General features: G+C 26.1%; 3 protein-coding genes across 6 annotated transcripts; 1 reads left to right on the top strand and 2 right to left on the bottom strand.

The window, feature by feature from the left end:
* Positions 1-2,368, bottom strand: LOC113548953 (replication protein A 70 kDa DNA-binding subunit-like). Of its 2 annotated transcripts, none has more exons than XM_026950066.2 (8): positions 2,086-2,368; positions 1,943-2,010; positions 1,649-1,851; positions 1,353-1,556; positions 1,121-1,280; positions 876-1,056; positions 693-805; positions 1-406 (listed from the first exon to the last, which is right to left on the bottom strand). In XM_026950066.2, exons 2-8 carry the CDS (start codon positions 1,943-1,945, stop codon positions 188-190), a joined length of 1,083 nt encoding a protein of 360 aa, XP_026805867.1. In that variant the 5' UTR covers positions 1,946-2,010; positions 2,086-2,368; the 3' UTR covers positions 1-187. The 2 variants fall into 2 exon arrangements, with proteins under 2 accessions (XP_026805867.1, XP_026805866.1); XM_026950065.2 differs by having other exon boundaries at positions 1,943-1,990.
* A 297-nt stretch (positions 2,369-2,665) lies between these two features.
* Positions 2,666-12,456, top strand: LOC113548903 (WD repeat-containing protein 81). Its single transcript, XM_026950003.2, has 26 exons — positions 2,666-2,775; positions 2,837-2,960; positions 3,026-3,176; positions 3,273-3,496; positions 3,565-3,756; positions 3,836-4,177; positions 4,243-4,443; positions 4,502-4,647; positions 4,714-4,883; positions 4,951-5,057; positions 5,613-5,786; positions 5,968-6,857; positions 6,919-7,004; positions 7,088-7,323; positions 7,402-7,576; positions 7,932-8,110; positions 8,173-8,408; positions 8,476-8,560; positions 8,622-8,799; positions 8,906-8,985; positions 9,148-9,200; positions 10,667-10,874; positions 10,944-11,231; positions 11,303-11,452; positions 11,508-11,614; positions 11,687-12,456. Exons 1-26 carry the CDS (start codon positions 2,666-2,668, stop codon positions 11,916-11,918), a joined length of 5,124 nt encoding a protein of 1,707 aa, XP_026805804.1. The 3' UTR covers positions 11,919-12,456.
* A 2,340-nt stretch (positions 12,457-14,796) lies between these two features.
* Positions 14,797-20,368, bottom strand: LOC113560981. 3 transcript variants are annotated; one of them, XM_026967136.2, is made up of 6 exons: positions 20,192-20,368; positions 17,474-17,514; positions 17,239-17,332; positions 17,018-17,163; positions 16,574-16,661; positions 14,797-15,045 (listed from the first exon to the last, which is right to left on the bottom strand). In XM_026967136.2, the coding sequence occupies exons 1-5, from the start codon at positions 20,193-20,195 to the stop codon at positions 16,611-16,613; spliced, it is 336 nt and encodes a 111-aa protein (XP_026822937.1). In that variant the 5' UTR covers positions 20,196-20,368; the 3' UTR covers positions 14,797-15,045; positions 16,574-16,610. The 3 variants fall into 3 exon arrangements, with proteins under 3 accessions (XP_026822937.1, XP_026822938.1, XP_026822936.1); XM_026967137.2 differs by having other exon boundaries at positions 16,581-16,661; XM_026967135.2 differs by lacking the exon at positions 16,574-16,661 and having other exon boundaries at positions 20,192-20,367.
* Positions 20,369-21,575: the final 1,207 nt, after the last annotated feature.

The following is a 21,575-nucleotide window of genomic DNA, read 5'->3' as shown; positions in this document are numbered from 1 at the left end:
GAAGATGATAACAAAATTATATTTTGTTGGTATTATGCTTTTCAAATCACATTTAAGTATTTTTACAAACAAATAATTTTAGCAAAAATAAAAAAAATTTAATAACAGAACTGTGTACAAATGCGTTAATTATAAAAACCAACTTTAAATGGAAATGCTTAAATATTGTGAGTTCATTACTTTACTGTTAAAAGTCTTCCATTAGAACTAATTCTTTATACCACTCTTTTAACTGATGTGCTTCTGGTACATTTGGATTGATGAACAAAACACTAAATTTGACCATGGAAAAATACTTGGTCCCATTGAATTGTTTTAGTACAGCTTGCTTAACCATAACAATTGGTGGATCATCAAATTTCTCATTAAATTTGTCAACTTGTTCACCCCACACTTTTAAAGTTATCTGAATCAAACACAATGACAGCAAATATAAATATACTATATTTTAAGAAAGTTAAAGTATATTACATAAAAAGTGTTTGTATAACTAAATCACATTTTAAAATGTATGTTATATTTTGATCTTTTATTGTGAATACTCTAATATAATGATCATAATAAAATCAACCAGACTATTAATAACTTATATTTACGATTTAATTAATTTAAATGTTAGTTTCATCAGAATCCAATTTTTTTTTATCTTTTACTTACGTGTAAAAAATAAAAATACTACAAACAAAACTTACAGTAGCCATTGATATATCGATTAATACAATCTCTCGTTTTGCAACTTCTGTTTGAGCAGTTATATTACTGCAGACTTCCATATCACCCACTTCAATGCACACTCCAATTAAATCTAAGAAAAAAAAAACAATATTTAATAGTCCTATTTGAGTCTAGCGTAATGAATAAACGTATAAATTTACCACAAAACGTATTTGGACTGTTTTCTAATAATGTATTAAAATTAGATGTTATTATGCATTGCACTTTTGGCTTAACTTGATCAATACATTCAATTATAACTGAATGAGATTGGAGTTTTAGTTCACAGCCAAATTGGTTGTGTTTCAATATTGTGTCTGCTATATAATACATTTTATTTTCCTTAAAAGATTAATAAGAATTTGAGATATGAAAAGAAATAACTAGAAAGTAACAGAATAGGTACCTCAAATATTTCATTTATGGTATCTGCAAGTAAATTGAATGCACTGACACGTACTACACCCGTAGAATCTATCATATTGATATTTAAAATTCTGCAACTACTGTATGTATTGATTGAACTTTTTTTTACAACAGTCAATTTAAGAATAAAAGGACAATTCCTGTAAAATTATAAAAAAAAAATAATCCACTTTGGGGTAAAGAAAAATATCATACAATAAAATGTTTATTACCCATTGGACATGTTAGTCAAATCTTTAACATTAATAAGATTGTTTTCCAACTGTTCCACACAATAGAATACCCTACTAGGACATTTATTCATATTTAAATTTTTCAATGGCATTTCTTTTTTTTCGACATTTATTAAAGGCTGTGGATTTCCATAAACATTTCTATGAATTAACACTGTTACTTTCTGAATGAGTATAATCCATCTAAAAACATAATGAATATATATTAAATTATTAAATTTAGATACCCAAATAAATTTGAGAAAAATTAAACTGTTTTTTTTTCTTTGGTCAACCTTGGACTATGATTAGTGGGATTTTCTCCATTCATAAATTTGTACTCATCAATCCTCAATATAGTTGCATACTTCACTTGTTTTTTTACAATCAAATCGTTCAACTGACTGTATAGGAAAAAATAAGAATTCATATGGACACCATCTGATAACACTAAGCGATAATTTGTTTCATTGGATTTCACCTGTACAGCCTCAAAACCCTGAGGTCAAAACAAAATATTAAATGTTATTCATATAGTTTACTGGTCTTAATTTTTAATCTAAATAATTGAGTTTTTTATAGGAACATACCATTAATTGTACAATTGGTCGTTGTACGAATACACCATTACATAGTTTCTACAACATACAACAGGAAGCTATTTTATTATAAAATCAAATAATAATATTTGTTAAAAGGTAATTTATACTAAAAATCATAAATCTCCGTGTACCTCGATAGAGCCATTTGTCAATTCTATAGCCATTGCGTTGAACACAATTGTTTAAGTTAAACATGACAAATTAGAAAAAAAAATCTAATTTTCTTCCAAATAATTTACTACTAATGGATACACAATATTATAATATATTATACACAATTTGTTTAAATAAATAATACTTAAATTTGAAAAGTCTAAAAAGTCGATGAGGTAATTAAAAAACGAGTAATTTAAATTTACGTTATGAATTTATTATGATTAAAGATTCTGCAGTAAAGTGAACGTTAAACGTTAAACGCGGGCTGCTGATATGGTTAGTCCGTGATAACTGGTGAGGAGTTACGGCCATATAAATGGCCTATATGGTCGTGTGGGGAGTATATTATTATCTATTATATTTATACTGATAATATTCTATGGTCTTATCATAAATTAAAAAAAAATAATTGAATTTTGTAAATACAATAAATAATAACAAAATAATAGAATAATATATTTATATTATATTCAAATTTCAAAATTTACCAACAGGTAATTCATTTATACAAAACATGTGTTGTGTCCTCGTTTATTATTCTTAAATTTACTAATCATGGCTTGGCTAGACGTCGTCTCAAAAGACCTTACAATTCCTGTTGAATATTTGAAGTCCACTAACAATTCTAAAAGATTTCTGGCTAGTGTCCACCGGATTTGGTTTAGGTAAAAATTTGTAGTAAACAATTTTTAAATTATTCCATCATTACACTATTTTGTTTATCAGAGATTACATAAATGGTATATATCGTCCGTTTTTGCATCATGAAATATTCACAAACGATGATGTCCGTGCAAAAGTCCAGCAAATTGAAAGTTTGGGCGATTCTTGGATATATGTTTTAATAACTGTATGTAAACATTATATTCACAGATTATTTTTCAAAGTAATAATATTGAATATTTTTGTTTGGAGGTTATACAAAAAGTGGATAAATCTATGATTCCTTTAGCAAGACGACATGAAGCTGTACATTTTGATAAAGATTTAAGTTATTCACAACAATTACAATATGTAACAGTAACTAATAGAAAAAATTTGTGGAAAGAAGCGTATAAAAAATATGGTAATTTAATCTTCATATTCGAATTTGATGATGTAAGAGTTGTTAACATAATACAAGTATATTGATTTTTAAGATTATTACCAATTTTATTTTCAGATGGTTTTTTTTGTAGAGAAAAATTAGTTCACTCAAATGTATGTTTATCTCCTCATGATACAATAATACGAGATGTACTCACTCGTTTTTATAACTGTCCAATAATCAATTTACAAGAACAACCGTGTAATAAAACATCCTCAACAACGGAAAATGAATCTCATAGCAACATTTTGTCTGCTAACTTAGTTTTTGAAACTAATAAGTATTTTTATCTATTACAGGTAAATTGATTTTAGTTATTTTTATAGTTCTCTGTTAATTTAAATAATATATTATAGTGTTTTTTTAGGAAACAAATAATGTACATTCACTACAAGATTGTATAAATTATAGTCCAGCTTTATTAAAATCTAATCATGCTCGTCCACTATTTGTTTTATATCAACTTTTGAATGCAATGCAAAATACTCATGACCAAGGACTTGTGTTAGGTGACATTACTTTGTCTGACATCATTGTTTCCCCGGAATTATGGATTCGTGTAGGTTAATCTTATTTAATAGCTATTATAATTTATACACGTAAAATAGTTATTTTATTTTAAACATTACTATTTTTAGGTACTTCCAAAAATCACTGACAATATTTCAGATGCTGATGAATTTAATAACAGTTATGATGAAACAGTAAAAAGTTTGACTTTTGAGAATTTAGCTGAAACTTGTGAACAATGGGTTCGTGGAAATATGTCCAACTTTGAATATATTATGTTTTTGAATAAACTAGCTGGTAGGAAGTATGGTGATCCTAAATGCCATTATGTATTCCCATGGGTAACTGACTTTAGTTCTCGAGCTGGACTTAATTATCGTGACCTCACTAAATCTAAGTATAGATTGAATAAAGGAGACAGGCAATTAGATTTGACTTATGACATCGGAGATGAAAAAACTTCAATTTTGGTATGTATAAGTAAATTTAAAATTACTATTGTGATCTATATTATCTATACAATTTAATTTCTTAGACCCCACATCATGTTCCTGATATTTTATCAGAAATAACATACTATGTGTATCGTTCTCGGGTAACTCCCCGATCAGTCCTTTGTCGTTATATTAGAACAAAATTTGTACCAGAAGAATATCCTTCAAGCATACAACGCATGCAACAATGGTCTCCAGATGAATGTATACCAGAATTTTTTACAGATCCATCAGTTTTTAAAGTAAATAATATTTTGAAGTCATTTTAGAAATAATTAGCACTAATTCATAATTTTTCAGTCTATACATAAAGAATTACCTGATTTGGGCATTCCAACGTGGGCAGAAAATGTACAAGACTTGGTAGATACCCATAGAGCTATACTAGAAAGCAACTATATTTCAGAACGTTTGCATCATTGGATTGATTTAACATTTGGATACAAGTAAAAAGATCACTAACTATAAATAATTTATGTATGTTTTAATTTCTGAACATCTTTAATTGTTAGATTATCTGGTTCGGCTGCTGTTAAATCAAAAAATGTGTGCCTTCAACTGTGTGATAATCACACCTATCTATCTTCATCTGGCATTGTACAGTTATTTACACAACCACATCCCCAAAGACTTTTACCTTCACCTTACTTTTCTCGCATTCCTCCTATTATGCCTAGATTGAGTAAGTTCATAAATGTACCATAATTATATCAATCATATTTTATTATATTTTTAATTTAATGATTAAGAAACCCCTCCATTAAGTGAAGAACAACATATTAATGTAGCTGCTGATAATGAAACATCAATGAATGGATTCATAAAATATTTAGATATGTCTAAAATACCACTTTGTGTAAGTACTTGTAAACATTGGTACTTTAAGTTCTTTAAAAATAATGGTAGATATTAGATCAGTGGTTTCATTTTACATTAGTTTATTGACTATAAATAAACCCATAACCAATACCTATTCCAAAACTGCTCACTACACTCTCAAAATGATAATACATACTTTTATATTGAGTAATGAGTGGAATTCATAAGTAAACTAACAGTTTTAAAATACTTTTTTTTTAAAACTAATAACAATTTTACAAAAATCACATTTTTATATATCTAAATAAAATCAAACATAAAATATAAACATATAAATATAAATATAAAACATAAACCAGTATAATTACTTATATCTTACACATATGGGTATAATATCCGTTATACCAATATACCCCATTAATCATTACTTATAACTTGAGTATTAAAATAACTTATTATAACTTACATTTTTATATCCTACAAATGATACCACTGTACTAGGTACAGATTTATATTGTTAAAAAACAAAATTAATTAATTATTTATTATTAAGTTAATTTTATATTGCTATATTAATATTCATCAATTATAGTTGCCGCCTGATTATAATCCTGCAACACCATTAATCACTCTAGATTCATTAAATAATTTCTTGAATGGAGTATGTGCTAAGACATTAAAATCTTCTACTTCTAGTGGATTTTGTACAAAAGACATGACATCATACAAAAAAATCATTGCAAATCGAAGGGCTCAAGAAATTCAAGTAATAATTTGATTTTTATTAGTATTTTAGCCTTAAAATTCTACCTGGAAATGGATTACTTAATAGTTAATAGTTGTACTAATTAGTTTATATATACATGTATATTGTATGTATATTTTAATTCTAATACTTATCAATTTTAATATAACTCAAATAAAAATAAATTATTTTACATTTTCAGGTTTTAGGTTGTTTAATTATAGAATTATTTTTGGGAGATAAAGTTATTGCTCATGGAAGTAATTTATCATCATTATCCTTTTTAAAAAGACTACAAAGCTGTCGTGTAATTGCTTCAACATACCAAAAAGATCTTCCAGACTGCATTCGACCTGTGGTCAAGTTGTTGCTTCAAATCGATAAAATTCCTTTAAATGAAAATCCATCACCATTTGACTTTAACTGGTGCTCTGTAATCACAGATTATGGACTACCACCTCCAACTCCTCATCAACTGCTTATTCCATCTCTTTCTTCTTCTATTTTGCGTTTTCCTAATTATTTTTCTCGTATACATAATATATTAAGAATGTATTACAATTACAAAACAGTGAAATCGGAAATGGAAAATGTCAAAAACTTATTAGAAGAAAATCAAAAATTTGCCCTTGATATGTTTGATACATTATGTATCAAGCTTATCGTAGACATTGAACAAGAAATGTGTGAATTGAGTGAATCTGGAACTCTTGGAATACTTGCTGATAGCACTTGGATAGAGTTTTTAGTACCTATGGTTATTGAACTATTGTCTGATGCTAATTGTAATACTTTAACAGCTTTGCATTTATTGGAACCATCGTTTAAAGCCTTAGGTATGCAAAAATCTAAGGAATTACTCCTTGACTATGTAACAAAATTGTATGAAGAATGCTTGAAAGATATTGGCCAAGAAAATATCCCTATTCATCATAAATGGCTTAAATTATATCAAAAATCGTTTTTAATGAAATTAATTTCTGGTTTTGGAACTAGCATATTTTTAAAAAATTTTGTTCCAATACTTGTTGAAACAGTTGGATCTGGATGTAATTTTAACAGAGCATACCCAATTCCAATACAACACCTTAAGTATGTTTTTCATTCAAACATTAAATATAATCATATAATATAAAATTTGCACTTTTCACAGTGACCTTTGTAGCTCATATCCATCATATGAAAACAGTTTAAATTCTGTTATAGATACCAGTCAAGCTATTAAAATTGTTGAAAATGGTAAAAAAATATAAAGAATATATTTCATTATTGTAATATTTTAACATGCATATAGAAAATTAACCGGTAATAAATTATTATAGATACATTGTCTCTGGATGATGAAGCTTTGACCAATAGTATAGTTTCTTTAAAAGATGTTCTGTTAGACGATCAAAGTATAATAATTGATGATGATACACAAAGTGCTGATACCAATTTTAGTGACGATAAGAATTTGGATGAAGTTACAGTTGACTGTACAGAAGATGGTGAAGATATATCCTCATCTTGTCATACACCTGATTCTGAAAAATTCAGTAATGAAGAAAATCTAAAGGTTATTTATTAACATAATAATGAAATTTAACTGTGATTTATGTTGTTCATAAATATTTTAATTTATCAATGTCTTTAGATATCGGAAGTCAGTGCAGATTCACTTGTATGGGTATCCATTCGGATAGGTCCAGTACATACTTCTATGTATATTACAAAAAATCTGTTGAAAATGTTAATGTTGTGTTACTCAGAGTCATTACAAAATGAAGACAAAGCAAAAATGGTTATTAATTGCCTAATGAGCATTGCAGGTAATATTATTATTCATATTTATTATTTAATAATACAGTGTGTAACAGATAGAATTGACTTTTGTTCTAATTAATATTTTTAATTTTTTTTTTTTATCAGTAAGACCTTGATATATTAAATATCAATATTTTTTGATTAAATTAATTTGGAACATAATAATTTTTTTTTAAATATGATTTTTGAGAATTTGCTGACATGAGTATATTTCTTAAATTATTTACTCATCATATAATTTTAAAATTTTTGTCATACGTTTAAATAGCATAATTTTTTTTTTTTTTAGTCAAGTCTATCTGTTACACTCTGTATATAAAAAAATATTTTTTAAGTATAAAAATAATCTTGAAATTTTAGGTATTTATGGAGAACAAGTTATTTTGGTCCAATATTTACCACATATAAGTGATGTTGTTTTATTATGCAAACGTAGCAAAATGACCACGAGTCTTGAAAGTGGTCTAATTGGATGTGTAACACTGTTGAAATATCTAATGTCATATTTCACAAAATCTACACTTAATGAAATCAGTCAAGTATGTAGTATATAATAATGGTATATATTATAAACATTATTATTTAATTTTAATTTTTTTAGGACACTTTATGTAAAGGAATCATTCACCCAATGTTAAGAATTTTGTCGTCACAAAAAGTGATTTTCCCATCAGGTGCTACAAGCCGTAGTAGTTTTGCTACAAAATTATTTGAAACCATATACTTCTTTGGTCTAAAACAGGGTCATCTGATTTCAAAAACTATACAAAGATTGTTCTTGGTATTTGATAAATTGAGACATTTTGATCCAAATAATATGACTGATGCTAATCCAAGGTAAATATGCTAATATGCATATTAATTTTGAGTAAATTTTAGTTTTAATTTTGTGAATTTTTTACAGAAGTCAAACTATTGAATTAAATAACAGTGATTCCGGGGACTCTCCGTCTACGACTAGTGCCGATAAGTCAAATGTCAAAACTAAAGTCAGTAATTTTAATACTTAATTTACTTGAGAGAACAAAAATTATAATTATATTAATTTAGGCTATGGAAGAACTGTGTAAAGTTTTAACGCCACAGTTAGCTTATCATTCCTATACTTTATTTGTAAAATACTATGGAGAATTATTTATGCAGAGAACATTGATTAATTGGAATTACATTAAAGAATTGTGTATCACATATAAAGAAGAAAGAGTTTATTCTGGTTACGCAAATATTGGTGTGTAATAGAATTATCTTTTATATTATTAAATATTAATTTACATATTTTGAATGTTTTCTTAATATTTTGTAAAAGCTAAATTACAGTTATTATTTTACTATAGATTACAATGATAGTACCATTAATTTTGAAGAACAACTTGGAACACATCTTACTCTCAAGGGTAATAAAATACATTTACAGGTAATGTAAAAAGTCAAATAATTTATTTAAGATGATACCCAAGTTTCAATATTTTTTAATCTCTTTATTTATTGTTATAGAAAAAAAAATAGATCAATAAAATAATTTTTAAATTTCTTTGAGTTGGTATTCAAATTATAAAATATAATGCTTAAATTTTAGGATGAAGAAATAGAAGTAGCTGAAGATGCAAAAACTATTGTAGAATCCTCCAGGTATGAATATCTAAATTTTAAATATTAACTATAAAAATAAAACTGTATTTCTAGTGCTACTTAAATTAATATTTGAATATGTTATAATAATCTTTAACAAACATAAAACAATAGGGTGGATATTAGGTAATCGCTCTACTGCAGTGGTGTGTTGACAAATTTGTTAACCATTGAAAATTTTAAGCAGGTGATAAATAATTAGGTATCTATTTTTTTGCTAAGACTAGAGAGATCAGAAATATATGTAATATAGTAATATTATAATATCAAAATTAATTTTATTTAAGAGTTTAACAAAAAATGAAATTTGTTTATGTCATAAATCATAATTCATATTAATTTAAAATATAACTAATTTAACACACAAGATGTATAGACATGTTCTATTGTTCTATAATGAACATGGTACATGGGTCGTACATAAACGTTGTGCTTTGACACCGTTATTTCTTGTGTATTTTTAACTGTGTCCGAAGAGTAAATACGAGCGAAGCGAGTTGTTTTGGTTGATAGGTATACTTAAATAAAATATGTGAGTGGTATTTTTAAATCTCTGCTCCTTCAGTAAAACTAGTTCAATATACCACTCTCTGTTGTATGGAAGTTATCGACTATACCTCATCATTAAGTAGTAAATTACAGTATAATATATATATTACATTTTTTAATTTGATGATAAATCATTGCATACGAAAAACAATTTTGAGCAAAAACTATCCATCAGACTATTTATAAGTATTTTATTTTACATTAATTATATTGCTATTAAACTAATTTATTTTACTATTATTAATACAGTAAATTTAATTAATTTTTGCCACAAATATTATATTTGAAAATCGCATTATCTATTAGTAGTACCCACTAATAACATTTTTAAATTATAACAAAATAACTAATTTTCTTATAAAATCATTATTTTTTTCTAAGTATCCAAATTTTAACTTAAAATGTCAATTAAAAATGCTGTGTTTATATATTTTTTAGATTTTTTGGTTACAATATGAAATTCTTATAAGAAAAAGTGCATTAATTTTTCAGACCTTAGGTATGAATATTATAATTATTATGAATTTTTGGGACTTAAATGAATCTTATCAAAATTCTAACTTAAAATGCTATAAACTTTCAAATAAATTGCACTAAAAAATAAAATCAATTTTGTTAAATACTAGTTTTACATAAAAATTCCTGTTTTTCTTTAATTTCCCCCCGCATGATAATTACTTGGATTCTATTACTTTTGGGTACAAAAGTATACCATGTTTGTGTAAATCTATTCTTTCACAAGAAATAGTCCCCAAAGTTGAAGCATTTTCCTGCTCCAAAAGGTGATGTGTGATGGCCAAAAAAAAAATACACATCATTGTAATTATTCCACTTAGAATTTAATATTTATGTCTAAAATTAGTTTTAAGTATAAATAAAATCAAATAAATAAGTCATTAATACTTATTTTTAAACAGGCATTTAAGAGGAAACTGGTTAGCATATTGGGAACATGAAATTGGCCGCAATAGTCGTGATACTTGTTTTAATTTTAAACAAATCAAGTTACAAACATTTAGTGGTCATCAATCAACTGTAAAATCTTTAAGTGTTCTTGATAATGAAAATAGCTTTATAAGCTCTAGTCGTGACAAAACTGTTAAACTTTGGTCTTTAAGAAATCAAGTAAAAACATCTTGTTAGTCTCATTATTTTAAACATATTAAATAAATATTTGATTAATAAATTTTCTAGGGTGATGGGAATGGTGTATCACAGTGTCAATACACTTATTTCAGACATCGTAAATCTGTATTATCAGTTGCGTATTTGGAAAAATTTCGAATGGTCGCATCCTGTGATTCTTCAATACATGTTTGGGATCCTTGGTGTGGTGGACGGCTCTTAAGCTCAATGAATAATATACCTGTTAATATTCTTAAATGTCTACCCACTCCTCATCCAAATATATTAGCTGCCTCTACACATCCAACCTTGCATTCTATTGATCCCCGAAATGGAAAGTCTGTAGCAGAACTTAAAGTGAGAACTTTAATCTTATATTCTATAATTTTATATTTGTTAATTTATGGATTATACAATTCTCTTTATAGATATCTGTAAATGCCACTGGCCTCATAAGAAGCATTGCTGTACCCACTAACGCTCACTGGGTTGCTGTTGGTCAGTCATCTGGTTATTTGACTGTTATTGACTTGCGAACTGGACAAGCCTTGGCCAACTGGAAAGCTCACGAAGGAGAAGTAATAAATAACTAAAAACAAAAATTTCTTCTTTATTCATTATTTTATCTCTTAGGTATTACAATTGTTGGCTGTAGATTCCAATACAATTGTCAGCTCATCTCTTGACCAATCATTATCTGTTTGGAATGTTTCAAACGGCAATCTGATTTATAATATGAGGTACTAAGTACTAAATATCCAAATAATAATAAATATATTATGATATTTTTTAACGTTATTTTTATTATACAGAGGGTCACCTGAACCAGTTCATTGTTTAGGCCTTCATAGAAATGAACTGATTTCCGGTACTACAGCCAATCGCATAGGAATACATACAGGATTTACCAGTGAAGCATCATTTTCCTCTACTAAAATAAGAGCTGACACATTTAAAGGAGTCTTAACTACAATGTCTGTACTAAGTTTAAATCAACTACTATTACTTGGTGCTGATAGTGGCAATATCACTCTTTTATGCTAAAGAGTAAAACAAGAGTTTCTCATCTTTATTACCTATATTTAGTATAATTCCAATTATTATTTTATAATCCTTATATTTACTTAATATTTGAGGTAACTTTTATACTGTGAACTATTCGTATATACTTTGTGTCTCTGTCTCATATAAAAGAAATCTAAACTATTGACTTCTATTCAAGGCAGTGGTAATGGTTTGTAATGTATGAAGAGTACCATACTCTCGGGAATCGTTACTTTCGACATCCGCTTAACTTGCATTTTGTATTTTACATGGTAAAGCATTTTTTGATGACTGCTAATTATCAGAAACAATAGCTGACAACTAAAACTAATTGATAAAATTGTTTGGTCTAACCGAACAAGATGAAAATCCTTCCTCACCTGAGTTTACTCTTATGAGACAGTGTATAAGCAATATTTTATTCAAACATTAACATTTTTTTTTCAAAATTGATAAGTATACTATTTTAAATTTTTTAAAAATTTAAATATTTATACTTATAAATTAAAAAATTGATAATGCTTAGATTAAATATAAATGTTTCATGAATCACTACAACGTATACAATTATATTATATAATATATTCCTATTTTAATTATTTATACTTAATTTATTTTTATCATTGATATTATAAAAACTTATGTGTTCATTACTGTTTTTAATTTTATCACCTATATCTACAGTAAAAATAATAATAAAGTATTCATATCCCATTTGGATTGTATAAATAATCACTAAACATATATTTTAATAAATTAATAGTGAGCTAATGTGGTCCTCTAAACAGTAGCGTAGCTGAAGCTCAATCTAAGGGGGGACTATTTTAAAATTGTAATCGACCAAATTATTGTATTACCTGTATAGGCTATAACTGTAATCAAAACAACCAATAAAAAAAATCTAAGGGGGCATATACCCATGGCCTCCCCTCAGCTACACCACTGTCTTTAAATATGATTTAGTGACCTATGATTGGTTAATTAAATGTATTTAATTTATTAATTTTGTATGTAATAAAACAATAATCTCATAAATCTCAATTTATTATTGATAAAAGTATTCAGATCTATTATTTTCACCATGTTGAATATAGTATATGATCAGTTTATATGATATAATTTAATTAAAATACAATCTTTATATCTAGGTAAGTATTATATCTAATTATGCAATATACCTATTGTATATATATTATTTTATTTTTAATTTTTTTTATAAGTTATATTCATTGTTTTATACATGTTTTCTATCCTTGCAGTGAATAATTTTTGTTCAAAATTATGGATTAACTTCAACTGATATTGGTTATTAAATTATGCTAGAAGCCTAGTTTTTTTTTATTTTGGATCTAAGTTTTTGATATGATCGTCTAGCAGTGCTAAATTAATTGAGTGCTAAGAAAACTATAACTTAAAGACTCTCATAAAAAGAGTCCTAGAATATTAATAAAAAAATATGTTTAAACATTTTTTTGTAAAAATATAGGGCCCCTAAAAATGGAATAGACTTAGATTACTAGAATTGATGATGTTGAGGTAAGCGCTCGTCTTTTTTCAATACCAATTGTTTTAGATATCAGCTATCAACATTTTCTCGTTAAAATTTTAAAAATATTAAAAAATACCTAAGCACAATTTCTTTTTATTAATGTTTGAAGTTAAAATGTTGACAAAATCAAATATTTAAAAAAAAAAAACGATTTTAGTTTTTGTTGTAACTCAATAACATTTTCAAAATAGGTAATTAGATTAATTTTAAGGTATTGTCAAATTATTCCATAAACCTATTCACATCATTCTACGTTATGTCACTATTAGTTTTGACTCAGTTAATGACAATAATATTAATATAGATATTTTATGATAAATGCAATGTTTTCTACTAAAATTAATTCACCCTAGTGTTAATAGTAAAATTAATTACAATAACAACAATATATATTGGTAATAAAATATTCTATTTAGGCTAACCATTCGTTTTTGTTCAGAATCATTTTTTACTTACATTGGTTAATTACCTATTGAAATAAAATTAAATACATTAATTAATTATTGCTAACCTAACCTATTGCAGTGACCTACCCAATGGCGATATCGAAGAATTATATTCAACAACTAATTACCTACAGTAGAACCAAAATAGTTACTACTTTCCTGCTTTTTTTTTTTTTTGTATGTGTGTAATTATCATTCTTTAGTTATAAGAATATTAAAACCAACATAAATATAAATAAAAAAGTTAAAAGACCAATACGATTGTCTGTGGTCAGTTACATCACAATATGTGTGGTATTAAATTGTAATCTTTTTTTTATAACTACTGAAAACCTGAGTTTCAAAAGAAATTTTTTGAATGTAAATGCACAATTTGCAATTTATTTATCATTAAACTTTTAATAGGTACCTATTTTGAAGTATTCTCTATTTTTATTGGTATTTTCTGATGGATGTCATTATCATAGGCGCTATGTACATGAGTGCCCAGGCACCCATTAGAATATTGGTTTTTACGGGGACATTATATTGACCAGGGGCTAAGCCCCATCTCCCAAATTGTACATTTATGCCTATAATACCAAGGCACTTATTAAGTCTATGGTCATGATAAAATAACAATACCTTTATCATATGTACGTAGGAATAAATATAAATGTATAATAGGTAGGAAGGTATTATATAAATATTCATGATAATTTCATTATTGTTTTTGTTAATTTTATAAATAACAATTTATTATAATTGACAATTTAAATGTATAAAAAGTAAAAAAAACATTAGGAGTTACAACTGTATTAAAATTGTTTATAATACCTATAATATAAATAACATTATTACTACAAAATAAAATAAAATTTGATTAATATATTTTATTACAGCACCATTTTTTATAAATAGTTTTTTTAAATTTGTATTTGTTATCTGTAGTAAATATATTATTAGGTACCTATTATATATTATTATGAACTAAATATCTAAGTATTTCATCCATTACTTAATATTTATCATCATTATGTAAAACTATTTATTGTGATTGTTGTCTCTTACGTTTTCTAACAACTTTTTTATAAGCTTTTTCCCATTTTGTACTCTCTTTGTCGTTTTCGGTACCAGGTGGGTGAAGACGCATCTGAAAAGTATATAAATATATTCTTTAGATTTTAAACAGTAACAATAAAAAGTTAAAAGTAAAACACTAATAACAAACAAGCTAAAGAAGATAGATGCATCTGCTAGAAGACTATTTTTGAACTGATAATAATAATTATTTTATTAATATTTATATGAAAATTATTTTTTAACAACTTTTAAACTTAATTACAAAATTTAAATTCGGGTATACCTAATTATTTTTTAAGAATTCCTTTATGTTTAGTAATCATCATTCAATAATAATATTAATTTGTATATTGGCAGTTAGAAATATAATTCAATCCATGCGTATAGGATACAATATATCCATGTAGCTCTACATAGATACCTACTCAATATAAAACACAAGCTATAATCCTTATTTAATATTTAGGTAATTATTTTAATTTATACAATATTAGGTAAGTCAAATAGGTCAAACTTTACTACCATAGGTAATATGGCTATACATGTCTGTGTATATATATAGGTGGTTGATATAATAATATATAAATACAATGCATATTATTATTCAGGTTAATTTACTCCAAGTAAATTACTTGATTTTTACAATTTTGATTTTAATCTGGTTATAATTATTATTGTACATTAAAATATTATCTATATTATTGTAATATTATTATTATTATTATTATTATTTGTATACAGTTTAACTTATGGTAGTATAAATATAGTTGCACTTAATACATAATTACACATAACGTATACCTACAGCAACGTTTCCCAAAGTGTGTTCCGCTGAACCCTAGGGTTCCGCGCGACAACAATCTCAAGGATTCCACCAGATGTATGTGATTATTGAGAAAATTATTTTTTATTATATTTAAATTATTTATATTATTAAAAGACCGTCGGTCTTTGGTAAGTAGACAATTTTAATACATGAACATTAGGTACCTACGATTTAGAGTGTTAACAATAAGGACTATAAAATACATTTGTGTAATTGTGTTATTATTCAAATTAGTATTACACAACACATATAAATATATTTTATTTTTAATTAGAAAAATTTAATTTATTAATTATTTGTACCATATTATATATTTAATATTTATACATAAATATATAATATAATATTATAAGAAATTTTCTGTGATTTCATAAATTTAGAAATTTAACATCTGTTTTAAAAACATATCATAACTCCTGAATCCCCTCACCACTTCTTCCCATATAATACATTTTAGTAATTTTATTAATATAATATTTAGACTTGTAATAATGTGTATTGTGTATATATAAACTGACACCTGCAACTTGCAAGGAATATAATTGGGTAGGTACCTATATGCCGTATTTATAATGTGTCACGCCTCATGCTATAACCACACCTATTGTACAAGGCTAATAAAAGGATAATATTAAACATCAATTTTGAATTATAATAAGTAATAAGCGATAAGCATAAAAAATAAATAAATGATTTCTCTTAGTTAACATGCAAAATGTATAATAAATTGTTATTCGTAAAAATGAAATACATATCAGTAGGATTATACAACCTCTTACATTACAGAGCGTTATTTTGTTAAAGTTATTCTAGTCGTTATTTCCGAATAAACTATCCAGTTGTTTCTTCGACAATCTCTTCTGAAAGTTATATATATATACATGTATTAATATAATTTTAAGGATTAAGTTTCAATATTTCATTGTACCTAGTTAATAATGTTGTACTCCAATCTATAGTAGATAATTATTAAATAATAATTATTATTAATATTATTAATAAAAACATAATCAAATAATTATTAATTAATATGTTTATATATGCATAAATGTATTATTTAACTTACCTAAGCCGTTAGGCATAAATTTATAAAATAATATACATAATGTTGGAAATAAAATTTAATAATTATATAGGTACCTATATAATCTTTATATTTTATATTTTTATCATAATATACTAAAACACCGATATTTTTATAAACAATTCATCTTACCATAATTCTGTATTTTTCTTTGCAAGCATATTCAGTTTCATCAACGTCTTGAAAACAATCAGATTTATAGTCTTCCGGCAAAGGTTTTCCATCAAATTCGCATAATTTTTTTAGTGGTCTTGAATGCACAAACAATTTATCAAAACCTAGAATTTTATTCATAATTATGTACACTTGTAAAACCTAAATCATTCACTTGTTTTAGTGTATTATATAGTTACCAGTAGGTTTATTTAATGGACAATAAAATACATTAGGTGTTTTTTTGTCGTAAACAATTGATTTCCTCATCATATCACCAGCTAATACAACGTTCTAAACACATAACATTTATAATTAATATGTATAAACATATCAAATTGAGTAAATAATATCAACATAAATAACATATTAATAAGTATTATAATTTTATAAATAAATATTTAATTATTTATGAAATATTTTAATTAAGTTTACCAGTATTGAGAATAAGAAAAGAATTTGACATGTAGATAAATCTGAAAAATACAAACACGATTTGGCTTTAAATTATGTTTTAAATATTATAGTAGATTAGCAGAACATAAATATAAATCAGTGGCGGATCCAGAGGGGGGCGATTGGGGCGATCGCCCCCCCCCCTGTTCTCTCAAAAATATAGTTTAAGTCCTTCGTTTTAGTTTTGACGTAATTAAACTTCAAGGGTAACAAAATTATAGTGATATATTTTTTTATTACTATTATCTACTATAAAAAATATTTTTTTTTTGTTCTGTACGAGACTGTGGAAAGTAACATATATATGTACCTAAATAAATACTTTATCAAAATTAATGTGTGCCCTTTAAAAATCGCCCCCCCTTGGTATCTTGGTCTGGATCCGCCCCTGATATAAATGATAATATTAAATATATATTATAAATATTATAAACTTATAACAATTTCTAATATTCTTCTTTTTTCTAATTATGCCAAATTAATAAAATTATAAAGACTGAACAAGATGCGGTTAGCTTACTATCTGACTTCAAGAACTTAATGAACTAATCATCATTTAATGAACGCTTTTACTATATAAATTTCTCCATAAATTATTATTTTTATTATCAGATACTAATCATTGTTCTGAATCGTTAACTAATTCGAAACCATTTTATCCACTATTTTCAAATAAGAATTATATTTTAAAATTTCTCAACTACCCTAGTAATGGTAACTGGTAATGTCAATTTATTCAAATAAAGTCATTGATTTTATTTAACATTGAACATTGAAATAATAAAAAATATCTACCTATCTACAGGGCCGGCGAGAGGGTGGGGCAGAAGGGGCCCGGACCTCTAGGGAAGGGGGCCGGTTAGGTTAGGTATAAAATAAGTATATATAAGTAAAAGGGCCCGGAATTGATCAACCCTGGGGTCCACTAAAGTTCTCGTCGGCCCTGCCTATCTACTTAAATTACGGAAAAATATTAAATATCTAATGAAAAATCTGAAAACAGATATATAAATGTTATTGTCCAAATTTTGATTAAGTTGTCTGTGTATGGTGAGGTGATGGGATAATTTTCCCATAATAGTTAGGGTAGCGTTACAACCAAAATAAGCTTTGTAAATGGACCATAAATCATATTACTGCTATAATAATTATAATCTTCCTTTCCTGATTTAAAATAATTGAGCTTGGAAGTTTAGAACACTTTATTCTAATAGGGCTTAATAACTCCAAATAGTTCAATAGATAAGTCATATTAATATTAATTTCAAAACTATACATGTATTATATATTTATATTTATGGTATTAGCTATTTGCTATAGATATATAGATATATAGAATATAGAATAACCGGAATTGAGTCATCATATACTCGTATTGCTGTAGTTGTAGACTGTAATTATTACGTCCATGTAGGGCATAGGCAGAACCACGATTTATGTCACCCATAGATAATAAATCACAAACTTTTATACTAGTTTAAAAGTTGTGTAATAAATAAATCATACGGCATACATGTATTATCTATATGGAACTACCTGTGTCTATTCCCAGGACAATCACGATACTATTTATAAACAATAAATAGTTTTGTATTATACGTATAGGTGGCTAATTGACTATAGCGAAGATTACTACCTAGTTTTCAAATCAAGGTTCGCAATTCGCATCACATCTCCTTTCGCCTGTATTTGATTTATATACTTCACAGTTCAGAGGTTCCTAACGGAAAAACCTAAATAGTTGTAGAAAATAGGAATGATGATAAGGATAGAGGATAATTTATTATTATTATTGCGATCGATTGCCAGAAATCATAGCTATGATCATTTTTAAGAATTTATTTTGTTTACGTAGGTAGTATAATTATTATAGTTTGTATGCATGCCTATATTAGTATGTAAATATATTATGTTAGTTAAATTTAATCCAGCAATAACCTTACACAAGAACAAGGTGATCCATTCAAGTGTCTCAACTAATAATTTGAAATTTTAACTTTTTTTGGTATAATATTTTTACATAATTTTATTGCATTTTATCAAATAAATATAATAATAATATAATGGGTATAATATTATACATTATCATGTATATTACAATTTTTCATAATTTTAATTTTTTTAACTTTTTTGAATGAAAACATACATTTTTATTTTATATTCCGAAATATCATATACTTATTCAATCTACGCTTAGAGAAAAAAATATTTTTTTATTACTAGCTTTGTTTTGAAATAATAATTATAAATTAACATTATAAATAACATATCTTCAGCAGTATTTTGCGAGAAGTTCATATTAACTTTTTTAAACGTTCTAAAAATTCGTTTATATTTAATTGTTTATCTATCAAAATTCTCAAATAAAACTTCACTTAGAATTATAAAATTAAAACGTAGGTATCATTATTTTATCAATATAGATGTTCTTATACTTTTTTAATAATTATCATTAAAATAGGCAATATTTTTGAGATAGCCAATGAATGTTAACTGTTAAAATATAATTACAATTTATACATAATCCATATATATTACAATTATATCTACACGTAAACGACTACCTACGGACTACGAAGTAGCTGAATACGTAAGTTGACTTTATTTAATTTTGATCGTAATATATAACTACTGAGTGTTACTATAATTAATCATAATTAACAACTAAAGTAAAATTTTAAAAACAATATAATTTACCCATGTTTCTTCAGTTTTGAATTTTAACCATAAAAATTAAACCAAAAACTTTTTATTAAATATAACACAATAAACCGCACAGTTATAATATATGTTTCATTACATATACATACACGAGCGTACAGTAAAAGACTACATAAAGAATGTAAAAGTATACACCGTAGCCTTCTAATACCTCCTATGACATCACATGTATACCTACGTCTGGTTATGTTATAGCAATGTAGTGGGCGTTAACCCACGTTGCCTGGCACAAGTAACAGGAAACCAGTTCTTTTAACAATACACCAAGAATGGAAAGGGAACATTCTAACTGATTCTTGGGTTCAGTGATTTCATTGGACCATTATAATATATACCTGTATATAGACGTGAGAATCGTAATATCTAAGGACTAAAAAAAAACCCATTCATATTCATAAACGGTACATCGTATCTAATAGGTTATCTACCCATACCATCATTCATGAAAACGTTACATATAATGGTGACAATTTAAAATTACAAAATATAAATTTAGTCCGATAAAGTTAATAAATAATTAGTTATTATTAATTAAAATAAACATATAAATTGTACACCTATATATATTATTGCAGCCCGCGGGTTTCTAGCTACATGTAACCTGACCTTTTTTCTTTTGTGTGTGTTTTATCGGCGAGTAGATATGAATAATTGTTCCTAGAAGGCTCTGTTTAGTTAGCAAAAACCACTCGAAGAGATGAGTTCTTTGCTATATAATGTCAGTGGCGGCCCAATGCAAAGGCGAACCAGGCGGTCGCCCAGGGCTCCGGAAGCGCATTTGTAGGTGCTCAAAAAATTATAAAAACTTATGATGTTTTAGTAAAAAAAAATTTTAAATTAACGGTGTGTAATATTACATTTCTCTATAATAATAAATTATTATATATTTAAGCTGTGACGACAGAAGGTGAGTGACCTGATCAATACACAAAAAGATAACTATTTTTAAAGGCGCCATCATATCTTGGACCGGCACTGTATAATGTTTCTCTTATACTAAAAGGTTAGTTTGGAATTAGTTTAATAATTAATCTATACTAATAGAGGACATCACAGAGAAGGTTTTAGGCATACATTTAGTCCGGTAAAGTTAATAAATAATTAGTTATTTTTAATTAAAACCTTGGGCGGAGCCAAGACGGGTAAGCTAATTTAAAAATAATAAAAAGTCATAAGTACCTATAAGTATATTTTAAATAAATCGAATAAAATAAAATTGTGATTACTACTTATATTATAATATTATATGCATACTGTAATGTTTATGTTTAAATTAAATAAGCTTAAATACTCGTAACTAAAAACTACTAAAAAATGTCGGGGTAAAGCGGATTATAACTAATAGTTATAATACTATGTA

The sequence above is a fragment of the Rhopalosiphum maidis genome, chromosome 1 (genome assembly GCF_003676215.2).
Source record: "Rhopalosiphum maidis isolate BTI-1 chromosome 1, ASM367621v3, whole genome shotgun sequence".
Taxonomy (NCBI): Eukaryota; Metazoa; Arthropoda; class Insecta; order Hemiptera; family Aphididae; genus Rhopalosiphum; species Rhopalosiphum maidis.
The sequence above is the reverse complement of the archived record's forward strand: the minus strand, read 5'-3'. Positions and strand labels throughout refer to the sequence as shown.